Genomic DNA, 17,225 nt, shown 5'->3' on the forward strand with positions numbered 1-17,225 from the left:
CCCAAGAGTATGCAAGAATTTAACATTTTTCTCTTGCTTGGACCAATCAGTCTTTTGGATATCCTGTATCTGATTTTTCCATGTTCAGTCTTACTTCTTTTCATAAAATTTTGATTCTACATAAATGTCATTTTGATATTAAATCCTCCTCAATGCCAGAGTTTACTACTGACAGGAATTTCTTATTGAAAGTAGTGGTTTTAGTACTCTTATTTAGTTCAAGGAGTAGCGTTCCCCCATTTTTGCTTTATTCCAATTTTTGTATGGTACAGATACCTAGTCAAATTTGGGTGAAAAGAAAATTACTGGAACAGTTTTATTAAACGAAGAATTGGCAGTACACTTCCTGAAGCATCAAGAAAATTATTTAATACTGAGGAGAGGGATGAAAATTAAATTATAATAGTATACCAAGCCTTGAATACTTTAAGCATGGTTGGTGGTTTAAAAGAGGGGGGAAGTGGCCAAACTGTGTAAGCATGTCATGTGGGTGTAGGATGCAGTAGGTATGGAAAATGAAATAGTTTGGAGAGGATAGTCACTTGGAGATTTGGAGCAAACTGTTTTTTGGACTGTTAACAGGCATGTTCTACGCTTATTTGTAGTTTTTCTGTCATGTAGCAAATAATTTTAAAATATACAAATGACAAATTCAGTTTTTAATTTGTATGTCAGTCGAATATGATAGTTGCATTTCAGCATATGGAATGTAAAGGTCACTGTGACAAATATTTTTGATTTATTTTTTATTACTATAATTTTAAATGTCTTGTTTGCTGTATGTAAGAAGACAGGCCTCTGCACACACATAGCTGGGACCTGTGGCTGAAACATAGGTTGATACACAGATCAGACAATCACTACGTATGTGTAATCTGTATATGCGCTCATGCTTCAGCTGCAGATGGATGGTTGCACGATGATATTTTTTGTATCTTGTTTCCATCCTAAAATTTCTGTTGTGTTATACCTTCCCCCCCTTTTCATATATGTTGTTGTATGGCCAGTTTGCTGTCATTTTCTTTGCAACTTTGTTGCTCCAAATTATCTATGCTGTTATAAATTCTTCACGAATTTCTTGCTGCATAAGATCACAGTGTGAGCATGACATTTTGGAAAGACTCCTCTTCCTTTCCGCTGTCAAGTGAAGTGCCAGTGTATCACAGATCATCTCCTTATCTAGATATCAACAGTGGGAATTTAAATCTTGCACTGTAGTGAAGAGCAGATGGCGAATGTGGATTGCCAACTTTGTAAACAGTCAGATGGGTCACTTTTAAAATGTTGTGGAGTGGCTCTTATGAGATTTAAATGACCACAGCCGATACATGGGTAAGGAAGCAGACTGTATTACACCAGTGCTTTGCCAGAAGATAGAAAGTGGGAGGAATCTTCCAGAAAATCAAACGGTCATTGTGATGTTATGTGATGAGAAACCCTTCAAGATTTTATTGCATTGACACACAGTGAAAACATTTAGGTACATTATCTGTGTGGTGTCCAAACTCAAAGTACTTCCCAATCAGTATCGGAAAATTTTATTGATGTGAAAAATGAGCTTTGAGGCTGTGTTAGTTTGGAGGAAGTCTGGTTGTAGGAGGAGCCACTGCCTGAAATGATTCAGGGTGGAATAACCAAACAAATTCATCTGATTCGATGGAAGATTGCCAGACTTAGATGTAGTGAAAGAATCTTCTAGGAAGTGTAATTCATAATTAACGTACAAGAGGTCACTTATGTAACCCTTGTTCATCACTCTAAGACATTTACCAAGTTGGATGAGTGGAAGAGACTGAAAAGATAGACAGAAGAGCTGTTAAATTCGTGATAGGTTTGTTTAATTAGCATGTATCACGTAGGTGCTCAGTGAACTTCAATGGGAGACACTACAAAAAGGAATGTTACATGTCATGCAGGGCTTTACTAAAAAATATTCACAGAGCCCAAATTGCAAAAATGAGTATAGAAATATACTATTTCCAGTAGGCACACATGTTGTGGGGTAGGGATTTGCATCAGTACATAGCTGATTTTCTGCGAATGACAGTACGCAGTGAAGAATGATGAATGAATGCTTTGGCCAGCTGACAACTTGTATCCGTGAGAACACGGCAGCTGTTGCTAAATTTATTTTCTTGTATGTTTCGCCTAGAGCAATTATGATTCCACAGGGACCGATAGTGTGTCATCGCCACAAATGTAATTGGTATACAGAATGCTGAATAGGCCAGACCCTAAGACCGAAAAAACCTCAGATTTCCAAAATCGTCAATAACAAGACTCTTCTTTGCATTAATATTAATGATTAGTGAAAAACAATGCCGCTGTCTTCATACATATTTAATGTGTTACGACTAGTTTCATTCTTTTAGAACTCCATCAGAATGCTTAGCCCAGCCAGTAATGAGCTATAAAAGGTCTGGCTATCATGTGTAACGTGACACACATGTTCTGGAAACAAAGACCACAGAAGTATTCTGTTGATGACTAAGTAGAATTAGGTGAGCAGTAAGTGCGTTCAGCACAGTATGCTGGGTGCACTAGAGCTTAGACCTTTGCTGTCTTGATATTAGTTCAACTCAGCATCCTGACGATGATCTAAAAAAAAAACTATGACATAATAAGTATGTGTTAATACAGCTGTGGTGGTTTTCATTAGTCATCAACATTAGTCTCAACCAGCTTTGGAGCTCAACACAATCAAGAATATTGCAATGTTTGCATTGTTTGGTAATAATTGCATTGTTCACAAAGAATTCGAGCCCTCACGAAGTATTGTTATTAAGGAATTATACCAACAAGTGTTAAAATGCTTATTTTGCTTGAATCAAATGAATATTCATTTTTTTTCTCTTCTCTCTCCATACCGTGCAGATATTCCATACATATCTCAGCAAAATTGTATTATCAGTTACTTTTCGAAAAGTAAGTTTGAACACGGTAGTGTCCACCTTATATACAAAATTTCTTATTTCCTCCTCCTGAAACTTAAAATGTAAAATTCCCTCGGTAAATTAGACTCAACTGAGGAGATCGAGAAGGCTGTCATCACCAAATTTTGTACAGTTTTGAAGAAAGACTGCTCGCAGTCTTGCGAAGAATTTGTTGTACAAGCCACAGTGGAAGTACAATGAGAGGAAAGGCAAACCAAAAAATACATAGTTTCATCTGGCGGAAATGTTATGGAAAGTGTTTTCTGTGATAGCAGAGAGCTTAATTTCCTAGCATATGATAGAACAGCAGCTGGTAAAAACTACCCAAATCTTCTGGACAAACTGAGTAAAAACATTTACACTGTGTTTTGGTGAAGTGAAAAGCATTTGTTATGAATAAAACTCTGCAAAATACATTAGTATGTGCATTTGGTTATCAATAACTTGTGAGAACGCGAAAGAAAAAGTCTCTGCCGCAGTAAAACATGATAGGCTACCATTACAGGATAATGTATAAATGGTCTAACATAACCGTGTAATGTAAAATTAAGAATTGAATCAAGGAAACCCACTTATGATGGCACAGATGTTGAAAAATGTTTGGGTTACATGAAGAAAAAAAAAAAAAAAAACAGTAGTTTGCATAATAGGCAAATCTTATATCCAATGAATTAAAAAGCTGTTCAGACGCCTAGATTTGGACAGAACAAATAAAGTAGCACATATTGAGAATTATGTGCCCATTCATTGGTAATGTGAAAATCCAGTGAAGAATATTAGATGTGAACGGCCATAATTGTGTTATTGGTTCGAGAAGTGTGGTGATAACTTATAAAAGTACTAACCTCCTCATTTTCACGTCAATCTTGGCTTCTCAGTCTTTCGATCTCTTTAAATAAGTCATTTTCATGCATAGGATGCTTTTCTTTTTAATTTTTTCCATGTGATGTAAATACCTTATTGGGAAGGATATTTGTGGATACGTTCCAAGTATTTTTGTGTAAGGGAAGGGTGATCTCCATTCCCTCATTACAGAGTAATGATGTAATTGTGATTTATTACATTTGTTTTTTTCAAAATACTTTCAAAACAGTAAAAAAGCCAATCAAAGACAGTGTGTTGCGGTCGTTATTGCGTTATTGCTGTGGGAACAGCTCCTGCCACTCTTCCGTTGCATTCGGTGAACCCTCACATGAGGTGCAAGTTGACCAGCTCTTCACCAGTTAATCAGTGTATACTGCCTTGTACTATTGGCAATGTATAACTAATACTATTGGGAAAAAAACCTAAGGCAGAACTGAGCAGTACTGAATGGAAGCTTGATGGCAAAGTGTAAATTGGGCATTACTGTCGTCAACAGCAAGTACCGTGTGCAACTGGAACAAGTTCGCTTGCTAACAAGACACATTGTGTATCATTGACATTTACACTCCTGTACAGGTAGTTTCAGTGCGATAGTCACAAAACTAAATGGGGATAAGAAATCAAATGACATGCAATTACTCAGTAATGAGCCAATGGAGACCACTGGCTCCTTATACGAAAATACTCTGAAAATATCCCCGAACAACTTTGGGTTCAACTGTTGTATATGTCTCTTGATTAAATAGCAATTCCTGTTCCTTGTGGTCTGTTGATCTCCGGTGCTACTTAATGGTTACTAGATAAGAACTTGTAAAACCCTCACTGCAATTAGTTGCACCGGTGTCCGTGGGAATGGGAAGGGGCGAGAGATGGAGCATTTGCCGCCTCCTGGAATGTGTGTATAGAATTTTTATTCATTACAGAATTTTTGCTCATGATTGCCTGTGACTTTACTAAACTTTGTTTAACATTGCTGTGTGCACTGTAAAATACTGTGACTTTACACTGGCATGACAAAAGTCACAGGATAGTGATATGTACATGTACAGATAGAGGTAATATGTACACAAGGTGTAAAAGGACAGTGTATTGGTGGAGCTGTCGTATGTATTCTGGTGATTCCTGTAAAATGGTTCCCGACACGATTATGGCTGCACAGTGGGAATTAAGACTTTTAATGCAGAATTTTACTTGGAGCTAGATGCATGGGACGTTCCATTTTGAAAATTGTTGGGCAATTTAGTGTTGCCGTTGATGTGCTGTTGATACCACATTTCAGGGGTTAACTCTCTCACCTATCACCAGAGCAGTGGCATTTGCATAGAGTTGTCAGTGCTAACAAACAAGCAACACTGCATGAAATAACTACATAAATCAATGTGTGACATACGGCAGACGCTTCCGTCAGGGCAGTGCTGTGAATTTTGGAATTAATGGCCTATGGCAGCAGATTACTGATGTGAATGCCTTTGCTAACAGCATAACATTGCGTGCAGCGCTTCTCCTGGGCTCGTGATAGTAAAGTTTGGACCTGAGACAACTGGAAAACTGTTGCTTAGTCAGATGAGTACCGATTTAAATAGGTAAGAGCTGGTGGTAGGGTTTGAGTGTGATGCAGGCAGACCCAGCGAAGCCATGGACCCAAGTTTTCGACAAGGTACTGTGCAAGATAGTAGTGGCTCCATAATTGTCTGGGCTGTGTTTACACGGAATGGATTGGGTCCTGGTTATGTTTGGCTACGTTGAGACCATTTTCAGCCATTCCAGAACATCATGTTCCCAAACAACAGTGGAATTTTTATGAGTGACAAGACCACAGTTGTTAGAGATTGATTTGGAGAATGTTCTGGACAGTTCGAGTGAATAGTTTGGCCACCCAAACCATCTGACATGAATCCCATCGAACAATTATGGGTCATAATTGAGAGGTCAGTTCGTGCCCAAAATTATGCACTGACAACACTGTCGCAATTGTGGACAGCTGTAGAGGGAGCATGGCTAAGTATTTCTGCAGGGGACTTATGACAACTTGGTGAGTCCATACCACTTTGTGTTGCTGCACTGTGCCAGGCAACAGGAGGTCCGACACAATATTAGAATGTACTTCACGACTTTTGTCACATTTGTGTGGCAGTCACTATATATTTTGGATTATATTTTTGCTGTGAAGCTGTTCATGGGAAATGGCACCAACTCCTTGGCCCAATGTTGGTTTTGGTGCTGTTCTGTGAACTTTCATAGAATTGGGCCAAAATAATGTTCTCAATATTTTCTGTGGCACTTCTTCAAAACACACATATCGAGCTGCAAAAATGGACCGATATGACACCATGATGTGGGGAACCCCAGCACAACTTGAATATGGCAACCATATTTGTGGCTGTAGTCTGCACCAATACCCTTAAGCAAAAAACGAAAAAGGGCTGGAAACAACACACTATATCCAGTAATGTGATCATCTGTGAAGTTCTGTAGGTAACAGTTTGTTGTAGGATGGCATTAAGAGTTTGACAAGTATCCACCCCCACCCCCCATCCCCGAGGAGTATCTTCTGTTGGCTATTTCTGTTAGTGTTCAACACTATTTTGTCATTCTTTGTCTTTTTGATGTTCAGCTGCAACCTAACTTTAAGAGGATATGAAAACATATTTTTTGTAATTATTTTCTAGTTGTTTTCATAACTTGTTGGATACTGTGGGTTTAATCATAATTGCAATTAATTTCAGGTTTTTTACACAAAAAAGTGACATCCATTTTCATATTAATAATAAAAAAGATGCACTTCATACATAGTGTCTAAGTACAGTTATTAACTGCTGGTGAGTCTTTCAGGTTGTATGGCTGAGCTCCACCAGAGTTGCACTGGCCGAAATGTTAGGAACAGAAATGTTTTATGGTTCACGGCCATACAATCTAGAAGACTCGCCAGCAGCTAAGACATCCAGTAATGAAAACATTAATTTTATGAGTACCTTTGTTGTTTGTGTATCAACGTAATTTACCACAAAATACTAAACGGATGTCATTCATTTGAGATGCAGTAGGATTTGTGCATGTATTTTCATATTTCGTGGGCATGACATGTTTGCAAACTGACCAAATCAGTCATGCCGAAATTGATGATTTTAGAATCTTTACTTCTCTTCGCAAAATTTTTATGGTTGTCCATAGTTAGTTGTACACATTTTGTGTGCCAACATGCAACTGTAATAATTTGGCTGGTCAGCACAGTTTTAAGACAACTTCGTTGGAAATACTGAAACTATTTGCGCAGCATGATAAAAAAAGGGGAAATGGAATAGATGTTATCCCTTATGACAAAACAGTGTTGTAATTCTAATTTGTGAATATAAATGTAGAGAAGTAATTTAGAGCCAGATGCCATGCATGTTAAGTCTTTAAGGCTGAAGCATCATGTGTGAGAAAGTTGACGACTGTTCATGTTCTTTTCACAGAAGTATGGCCTATCGAAAACTTAAGTCTTTGCGCTATTGCTCAATCCTTACCAAAGGATTTGCTTGCATTGTGATAATAGACTGCTTGTTGGGAAGAAGTGACTGAGTGACGGGCCGCATTGCTTAAGACTCTCTGTTCTTGTTGAAGAGGATGGTGATTCATATTTCTGTACCGTCATCAGGATTTAGGTTTCCCGTGGTTTTCCTAAAAGGCATAAGGCAAATGCCTGGGATAATTTCTCTGATATGCTTCCTTGATTTGAGTTTAGGCCCTGTCTAATGACCTCTTTGTTGATGTGGGAGATGTATACTCGCCATTTTGTTTCTGTTTTAGAAGTGGTGGTTTCTCACAGTGTTGAGCTGCAAAAGGGATTGCGAAAAAATTTCTGTACAGGCTTGCGTCCTTGTCTAGTATTGAGAATGTATTTTTGCATTCTGGTGCAGAACTCTATAAAAGGTTGCCAGTGGACATCAGGCAGGAAGTTGAACATTCACCAATATTTAAAAACCAAAGGAAGAGAATACCTCAGTAGCTCCTCCTACAATTTATCAGAATACTTGGATTGGAAAGTGTAATTTCTGTATAACTCATTATCTACATTTGCACGATTCCTCTGCAGTTCATGAGTAAATGCTTGGCAGAAGGCTCATCAAACTACCTTCAAGCTATTTCTGTACTGTACCACTCTCAAACAGCATGCAGGAGAAACAGACACTTAAATCTTTTCATGCGAGCTCTAATTTCTCGTATTTTATTATGATGATCATCGCCCCCTCCCTCCTATGTAGACGGGCACCAACAAAATATTTTAACACTCTAAGGAGAAAGATGGTGATTGGAATATCATGAGAATATCTTGCTGCAATCAAAAATGCCTTTGTTTTAATGATTGCCACCCCAATTTATGTATCATATCCACGGCACACTCTCCCTTGTTTCACTACAATACAGAATGAGCTGCTCTTATTTGAACTTCTTCGATGTCCTCTGTCAGTCCTATCTGAAGCAGCTCTCACGCTACACAGCAATATTCCAGAAACAGGTGGACAAGTGTAATGTAAGCAGTCTCTGTAGTAGCCATGTTGCATTTTCTAAGTGTTCTGCCAATAAATTACAGTCTGATTTGCTTTCTCCACAACATTATCCATGTGATTGTTCCAGTTTGTTATTTGTAATTATAATCCCTAAGTATTTAGTTGAATTTACAGCCTTTAGATTTGTTTTTTTTATCCTATAACCAAAATTTAGTGAATTACTTTCAGTAATCGTGTGGATGACTTTGCACTTTTCATTATTTAGCATCACAACCCACACAGACATCTGCAAACCATCTAAGAGTGCTGCTCAGGTTGTCTGCTAAACCATTTATGTAGATGAGGAACAACAAGGGCATATAACACTTCCTTGGGAATTGTCAGATATTGCTTCTGTTTTACTTAATGACTTCCTGTCTGTTACTACAAACTATGACCTTTTCGACAGAAAATCGTGAATCCAGTCAAATTGTGTGCCTACTCAAGAAAGCCAATTTTTGAGCCATATAATAACCTTCAAATTAAATTCTTTGATGAGAGTAATTGTATAAGTAATAAAAAGTATAGCTACTGAGTTCTGTGTAAGCTCTGTTTGCATTTGCATGTAGCAGTTATTACAAGACTTGGAAAAGTTACGTTGAAGCTACACTACAATTTTGTGAAAAACTTTTGGTTTATGATTTAAAGTGGTGAAAACCACAACTTTCTTTGGAAACTGTCATTCAACACAATTTACATTGCAGTGCTGTAATATGCCACTTCTGGTTTCTGTAAGCATCTGCCCAATGTTTCAAAAACAATACCAAAGAACGAAATTTGCTACTCACCATATAGTGGAGATGCTGAGTTGTGATACACACAACAAAAAGATTCGCACAATCATAGCTTTTGTGTGTGTGTGTGTGTGTGTGTGTGTGTGTGTGTGTGTGTCCACGCACGCGCGCTCATGTGCCTACTGCTGACAAAGGCCTTAATGGCCGAAAGCTATAATTGTGTGAATCTTTTTGTTGTGTCTTTCGCAACTCAGCATCTCCGCTATATGGTAAGTAGCAACTTTCCTTCTCTGGTATTGTTACAGTCCATCCTGGACTTTCCATTGTTTGATCAGTGTTTCAAAAATCTTTTTGTATGTATCAGTCCACAGTCACTGTAAATTTCTTAATAGTAGTAATTTTCTTTATTTTGAGAAATACACAATGGTTATCTGTTCAACATATTGACCACTGTGTGACCACCAGTGGCTACAGCATAACTGTACACGTGAAACAGTGTGTCCGCTAAAGGCCACAGCAGTCTCACAGCTAATGCCGTGTGCTTGGGCTGGCATGGCATTGAAACATCTGTTGCTAAGCATGTGGCAGTCCACGTATTAAAACACGATATGGGACATGTGATGTTAAATAACAGCAGTTAATTTTGTATAAGGCTTGATAAATCTATGATGATTGTAAGCAAACAATAAAAAGTTTAATTGCTATTTCGTACCGTGTAACCCATAGCGTAATCATGGAGGCTAGAAAAAAATAAGACTTCGTGCAAAGTGTTTGTGTCAAAATGGTGACATATTTGAAGAAAAGTAAATAATTTGGGTAAAATAACTATGAACAGGTCAAGAATGAAAAAAGGAGGCATCTTACCACCATTACAAGATGGCTCTTCTCAAAGTAATAAGCTAAAGTGTCTATAGCTAATGATGCTGCTGTTGCAGAGACAGGTGATGAAACAATTGGGCAATGACATAGTTGCCTGCAGTTTTCAATGAAGTGAGCACAGAACACAGCAAGCCCAGAACAGGTGCCCATGCATACACCAGTAGCCATGTAGAGATTAAGCTGCACCAACTTTTTTTAAATTTTTGTCCATGGGCTGCAGCTGTTTGCATACCGTAGTCGGTCAATATTAATGTTTCAGAGGCAGTTTTACAACTATTTTATCAGCCGATAGGGTTGTTGTATTAAGAAGGAGCTCCTTTTGAACAGTGACCCTTACCAACTGAAAAATGTCACTGATTAATGCTTCCTTCTTGGGGGTCGATGGCAAAGCAACTTTGTCTTGAGAAATTAGTGAACACATTTGTTAGATATTTCAGTTTGGCATTAACCAGTTATGTTCAAAAGTACCAATTTGATCAACATATAAAATTCAGAACGAATTTTCACTTCACAGCAGAGTGTGCACTTTGAAACATTGACTTATTAAAGCTCTGTTGGACCTGGACCTGAACCGAGAATGTTTGCTTTTTGTGGACAAATGCGGTACTGTGTGAGCTATCTAAGCTCGACTCACTCTCAGAACTGTCATTGCACCAGTAACTATCTCCTACCTTCCAAAGTTCTCATACATGCCTAGCAGGTCTAGTGCTTCTGGAAAAAGGATGTTTCAGAGAAATGGTTTACCCTCAATATAGGGAATTATTTCCAAAATTAATTTTCAGCCTGCAGCACAGAAACCACTCCAGAGCACAAAATTCAACATTTTGTGCTAATATAATTTTTTTTTTTTTTTTTTTTTTTTTTTTTTTTTTTTTTTTTTTTTTTTTTTTTTTTTTTGCAGAAATATTGTTCTTGCACTTTTCATCCTCCCAAAATGCTGTAAGCTCCATCTCTTAAGAAGTCATCCCCTCCCCCAGATGTGATCATCAAATGATAAATTGTTCTCACTTGCAGAGATGATTAATGGGTATCAGTATTTTGACTGATAAATTGTCATTATTTTGTAAAATAAAAATTGTTTGACCTACTTTTTGTTTTCAGAGATTGTATCTGGTAATTGAAATTGCTTTTGGATGTGATTTTTTTTTCCTTGTAGTTGTTTACATTTCTCCTTGACTCACGTACTACAGCTACACTCAGAATGGATTGCTCCACATGTTGGACCGTAACAGGAGAATCAAACCGAGGCCCGAGCGCTTCCAGACGTCTAAGGATAAGTTTGACATCCTCGTCACTTGCGAGGAACGGGTCTATGACCAAGTTATTGAAGGTGAGAACCAATCACAACTTGACACTGTAATTATTGGAAAGGAATTCTCTAAGTAAATATATTTTTTTACTTCATCTTGCAAATTTTATTCTAAGTTACATCATAGCAGTCTCTTTATACATTACACCAGTTACCATTATATGTGATTTATTATCTGATGTAATTGCATGATTTTATTTTGTCTTAAAATTTTTGTGTATGTCTTTTGGCTGGAGGGAAGTTCACATGTCACAAATTTTCTAATTTTAAATTCTGCGAGTTAAACATGAATTTACTTTCAAGTAAAATAGCGATTGAGAAGTAAAAGGCTTTCACCAAACCATCAGATATGGTTTTGAAGACAGAGATAATCATCAAATTCAGATTTTGTTAAGCAGTATACATTTTTTTGTCCTCTGGTAACAGACAGGAACATACATGGAAATAAAACATGTTAGTCACAGAGAAAAGTGTTACTAAAAACTCACATGTAGAATAGATTCATATGGAAGGGAGAACTGGAAAGTGAATATGATGTAAAATAGCAATAATTGGGAATCAATATAGTAAACTGCTCATGAAACTGAAGTGTGGCACCAATTCTGGCATATCATTCTCTCATAATTGTAATGAATTAGTTCTCTTCCATTATTTGAGTTGAATAATTTCCACTTTTTCAAATAACTACTATCATATTCACACTAACAGTTACGATGGTGGCAGCAGGGGGGGGGGGGGGGGGGGGACGAGAGGAGAGAATTTTGTCACTCGTCATATCAAAACTTCCTTTACATTTAGAATGACCCTTGTACATTGCGTAGCACTATATGCTTTACTGAGAACTACGTTACATTAAATAGACTGGCCTTTATTTATGTCCTGATTAGTTGGATGACACTTGTTGCCACTGCCCTGAAAGCCCTCACTTTCCTGTCACTTCATGGAGGATGTGATGTATCCTGCCAATGCCTGTTTCAGCACTGGAGAGCAGAACACCAACTGACAACTCAGCAGTCCACGTCATCAACATTGACATCCAGGACAATCACGAGGAGGCGACGATAGGGGCCTTCCTCGTTTGTGAGCTGATTACGATGGTGAGTTTCCGACCATAAGATCTTGTGGGTCACTGATTAATAACCTGTTGGTTCTGGTGAAATAAGTTTTGTTAGTGTTTTTTTTTTTTTTTCTTTCTTTAGCATTTACACTTCGTTAGTAACAGAGATTAGACCAAAGTTAATTTTCAACTGTTGGTAAATATGGGATCCTGATGTTTTGTAGCCACAGTTCAGGCTATAAGGAAAGAATAAGTCATGTACTACACGGGAAAATTGAATTCAAAGGCAAAGTAAAAGAGTACCTACTTAGTTACTCCCATGATTTATGAGACCATTTGGACTTTGAGATCTTATTTATCATAAGGCTTCGTGACACACACAAATATGTAGAATGTAGAGCAATATACATTATAAATACAATATAAAATCTTATAAATGAACATGTAGAGCATTTAAGCACTTCAGGGGTATCTGTTGAGAGGCCAGACAAATGTGAGATTCCTGAAGAGTGGCAGAAGCATTTTCAATATTTGCAGGGGTAGCAGTCTGGATAACTGACTGATCTGGCCTTGCAAGATCAACTGAATTGGTATTGCTGTGCTGGTACTGCAAACGGCTGAAAGCAAGGGAGAACTACAGCTGTAATTTTTTCCTGAGGGCACGTAGCCCTACTGTATGGTTAAATGATGACAGCTTCCTCTTAAATAAAGTATTCTAGAGGTGAAATAATTTCCCATTCAGTTCTCCAAGCAGGGTCTACTCATGAGAATGTTGTCATCAGGAGAAATAAAACCGGCATTCTACGGATTGGAATGTTAGATCTCTTAATCATGCAAGTGGGTTAGAAAATTTAAAAAGGGAAATGTATAGGTTGATGTTAGATATAGTGGGAATTAGTTAAGTTCAGTAGCAGAAGAAATAGTTCTTTTGGTCAGGTGAAAATACATGGTTATAAATACAAAATCTAACAGGGTCAATGCAGGAGTAGGTTTAATAGTGAAGAAGAAAATAGGAATGCAGGTAAACTACTAAGAACAGAATAGTGAACACGTAACCAAGCATAGTGAACGTGTAGCAAAGATAGACATAAATCCAACACCCACCACAGTAGCACAAGTTTATATGCCAACTAGCTATGTAAATGAAGAGTCTGAAGAAGTGTATGATGAGAAAGAAGAAATTATTCAGATAGTTAAGGAAGACAAAAATTTAATTGTGTTGGAGGACTGGAATTGATAATAGGGGAAGGGACAGAAGGAAAATTTTTAAGTGAATGTGGACTGGGGGAAAGGAATGAAAGAGATGCCGCTGGGTATAATTTTGTAAAGACCATAATTTAATCATTGCTGGTATTTGGTTTAACAATCATGAGAGAGACCTGGGGACACCAAAAGGTTTCAGATTGATTATGTAATGGTAAGACTGAGTCTGGAACCAGATTTTAAACTGTAGGACATTTCCAGGGGCAGTTGTGGGCTCTGACAACAATTTATTGGTTATGAACTGTAGATTTTTTAAAAAAGGTAGGAAATTAAGGAGATGGGACTGGGATAGGTTGAAAGAACCAGAAGTTGTTGATAGTTTCAGATAGAACTTAGGCAATGACTGACTAGGACAGGGGAAAGGAATACAGTAGACGAGAAATGGGAAGCTTTGAGACATGAAACAGTGAAGGCAGCAGAGGCCTTGGAAGAGCCAGAAATGACAAAATTCTTCCATTTAGCGTGCAACATGTATGAGACAGGTGAAAATACCCTCAGACTTCAAGCAGAATATAATAATTCAAAGTCCAAAGAAAGTAGATGCTGACATGTGAAAATTACCGAACTGTTAGTTTAATGCGTCACAGCTGCAAAATATTAACAAAAATTCTTTACAGGAGAATGGAAAAACTGGTAGAAGCTGACCTCGTGGAAAATCAGTTTGGTTTCTGAAGAAATGTAGGAACACGCGAGACATTTCCGACCCTGCGAGTTCTTGTAGAAGATGGGTTAAGGAAGGGCAAGTCTAAGTTTTTAACATTTGTAGACTTAGATAAAGCTTTTGACAGTGTTGACTGGAATACTCTCATTCAAATATTAAAAGTAGCAGGGGTAAAATATAGACAGTGAAAAGTTGTTTACAACCTGCACACAAACAAGATGGCAGTTATAAGACTTGAGGGGCTTGAAAGGGAAGCATTGGTTGCGAAGGGAGTGAGACCAAGGTTGGAGCCTATACACAATGTTATTCAATGTATAGATTGAGCAAGCAATAAAAGAAACAAAAGAAAAATTTGAAGTAGGAATTAAAGTTCAGGGAGAAGAAATAAAAACATTGAGGTTTGCTAATGACACTGTAATTCTGTCAGAGATAGCAAAGGACTTCGAGCAGTTGAATCGAATGGACAGTGTTTTGAAAGAAGGATATAAAATGAATGTCAACTAAAACAAAATGAGGATAATGGAATGTAGTCAAACTAAATCAGATGATGCTGAATTAGGAAAGGAAACATTTAAAGTAGTAGGTGAGTTTTACTATTTTGGCAGTAAAATAACTAATAATGGTGGAAGAAGGGAGGACAAAATGTAGACTGGCAATGGCAAGAGAAGTGTTTCAGAAGAGGTATTTGTTAACATTGAATGTAGATTTAAATGTTAGGGAGTCTCTTCTGAAAGTATTTGTATGGCGTGTAGCCATGTATGGAAATGAAACATGGATGATAAACAGTTTAGACAAGAAGAGAATAGAAGCTTTCATAATGTGGTGCTAGAAAATAATGCTGAAGATTTGGTGGGTAGATCACACAACTGATGAGGAGGTACTGAGTAGAATTGGGGAGAAAAGAAATTTTTTGTACCACCTGACTAGGGATCGGTTGATAGGACACATTCTGAGATATCAAGGGATCACCAGTTCAGTATTGGAGGTAAGTGTGGGGGATAAAAATTATAGAGGGAGACCAACAGAGGAATACAGTAAATAGTTTCAGAAGGATGTAAGTTGCAGTAGTTATTCGGGGATGAGAAGGCTTACACAGGATAGAGTAGCAAGGAGAGCTGCATCGAACCAGGCTTTGGGCTGAAGATCACACACAAACTTCGGAGTTGCGAGAAGAAAGTCTTCTGGTATATCATTGTGTGATCTTTTGGGCATTCGTCTGTGATGTGTCTGATGGTCTATGGTTTTCCACAGCCATAAAGTGGGGATGGTTGCGAACCCCATCTGTGAGAAGAAGAAGGGCGGGGGGGGGGGGGGGGGGGGGGAATTGCACATCTGCCATGTTGGACTCTGATTCTGTACAGCATTAATGATATTTTGTGTGACAAATCTAAACCTAATGGATTTTGTGTGGTACACAACATATTGGTATATTGTACTGTTGATTCTGGAGCCCATGCATTAGTAACTCATCTTCCACTGTGACCCTTGCTGTTATTGTTGGTGGTCTTCTAGAGTGGAATTGGTTATGGTTCATGTCATCAACATCTTGATGGCTTGGTAGATTTTTATTACCCATGATCTTCTTGTACACGTTTGTTAGAGCACTTAAGCAATGTAGGGGGAGGAATGTGGCTTATACTGGCAGCCATTTCATAAATATTGATTTAATAATCCCAGCAGTTATTCTCATGACCTTATTTAGTTGGGAATCTTGTCTTTCGTGCTTATTGGCTGTTTAGCCAAAGTGAGGCACAATATTCAGTGATAGAGAAGATAAAACCCATAGCAGAAGAATGTAAGGTAGATGCTCCAGGTTATAGCTTTTTAGTTATTGTTCCTCGTTTTCAGTTTTTTGCCTGTTTTTGTTAAATGCTCACAGAAAGATTTCTGTCAAGGTTTACACCCATGTATTTTGGTGTTTTATTAAGAGTGAATGTAATGTTTTCAAACTGTATGTCTACTTTTCTTCCAGCAAGTTTATTTTATTTAGATGGAAGCTCAAGACCTCTGTTATGGTAGCATTTAGTTGGAAGTCTCCATTTGCAAAATTACTTTACTGCTACTTCAAGGTTTTCCTTTATGGTTATCTACTGACTGGTTGATTTAGCTATGTCTTGTTGCAAGTACGTAGTCATCAGTGTAACCAAACTGCTTTGAATTTGTTTTTGGCATTTCTACAGTGTACAAGCTGAGAAGTGGAGCAAGGACTGATCCCTGTGGTAGACTATTTTTTAATTTACTGTGGGAACTGATGTTGGATGTTGTGTCTACTCGGAACTCAATCTTTTAGCATATTCTCAAGATTGGACAAAATTTTACATTATGCCCTTCTCTCCATACTGTGTCACAGCTGCAGTTTCAAGTTGCCACTTTTGAGGAAGCTTTTATACAATTGCTCACTCTCTTGGGGACCAACAAGAGATATAATGGTTTCCGTAGCCCTCTTGGTATAAACTTTATGGTGTTCCTAATTATGGCACTAGCAAATCTTTTGTAGTTTATGCTGGTAGGAATACCCAGCCTAAGCATTTGTCTAGTTCTATAGTGTGAGGGGCATACAAGATTAGAGGAATTTGTGTTCCTATTTTTGCTGGTCGATGCTGGTTAACACTTAACATTTATGTTACATAGATTCTTATAATACGGCGTATACAATGAGCCACAGTGGGTATCGGAAATTAGCAAAGTTACACAAATGCTTAGAACGAAGGAGTAGATAAAAAAGAACAGCTTAGTAGTATAAGAGAAGGAGCAGGGGGTTCTTATCAAAATAGCTGTTTTTCCGCTAATGTACATGTATATGAGGGCAGTCTAGAAATTGTTTCCCAATTTTAAAGAAAAAGCAATCATATTAAAAATTTTGTATGCAATAGATACAACAATGTTTGATCTGTTTAAGGATGTAATCACCACCTGAATTAAGACAGTTGTCATACCATGAGATGAGCTTCTGTATTTCTTTGTCATAGAAGCCTTGGGGAGGAGAGGGGACATTG

At 37.8% G+C, this 17,225-nt stretch overlaps 1 protein-coding gene across 1 annotated transcript in view; it reads left to right on the forward strand.

Annotated features, from left to right (window-relative positions):
* The window catches only part of LOC126108963 (RNA polymerase II subunit A C-terminal domain phosphatase SSU72), a 49,878-nt gene that overhangs the window by 20,120 nt on the left and 12,533 nt on the right, over window positions 1-17,225 (forward strand). The window contains exons 3-4 of the mRNA XM_049914356.1: window positions 11,130-11,269; window positions 12,227-12,345. Of these exons, the coding sequence (XP_049770313.1) occupies window positions 11,130-11,269; window positions 12,227-12,345 (259 nt within the window). The remainder of the gene's footprint in view (window positions 1-11,129; window positions 11,270-12,226; window positions 12,346-17,225) is intronic.

This window comes from Schistocerca cancellata, chromosome 11 (genome assembly GCF_023864275.1).
Source record: "Schistocerca cancellata isolate TAMUIC-IGC-003103 chromosome 11, iqSchCanc2.1, whole genome shotgun sequence".
Lineage (NCBI taxonomy): Eukaryota > Metazoa > Arthropoda > Insecta > Orthoptera > Acrididae > Schistocerca > Schistocerca cancellata.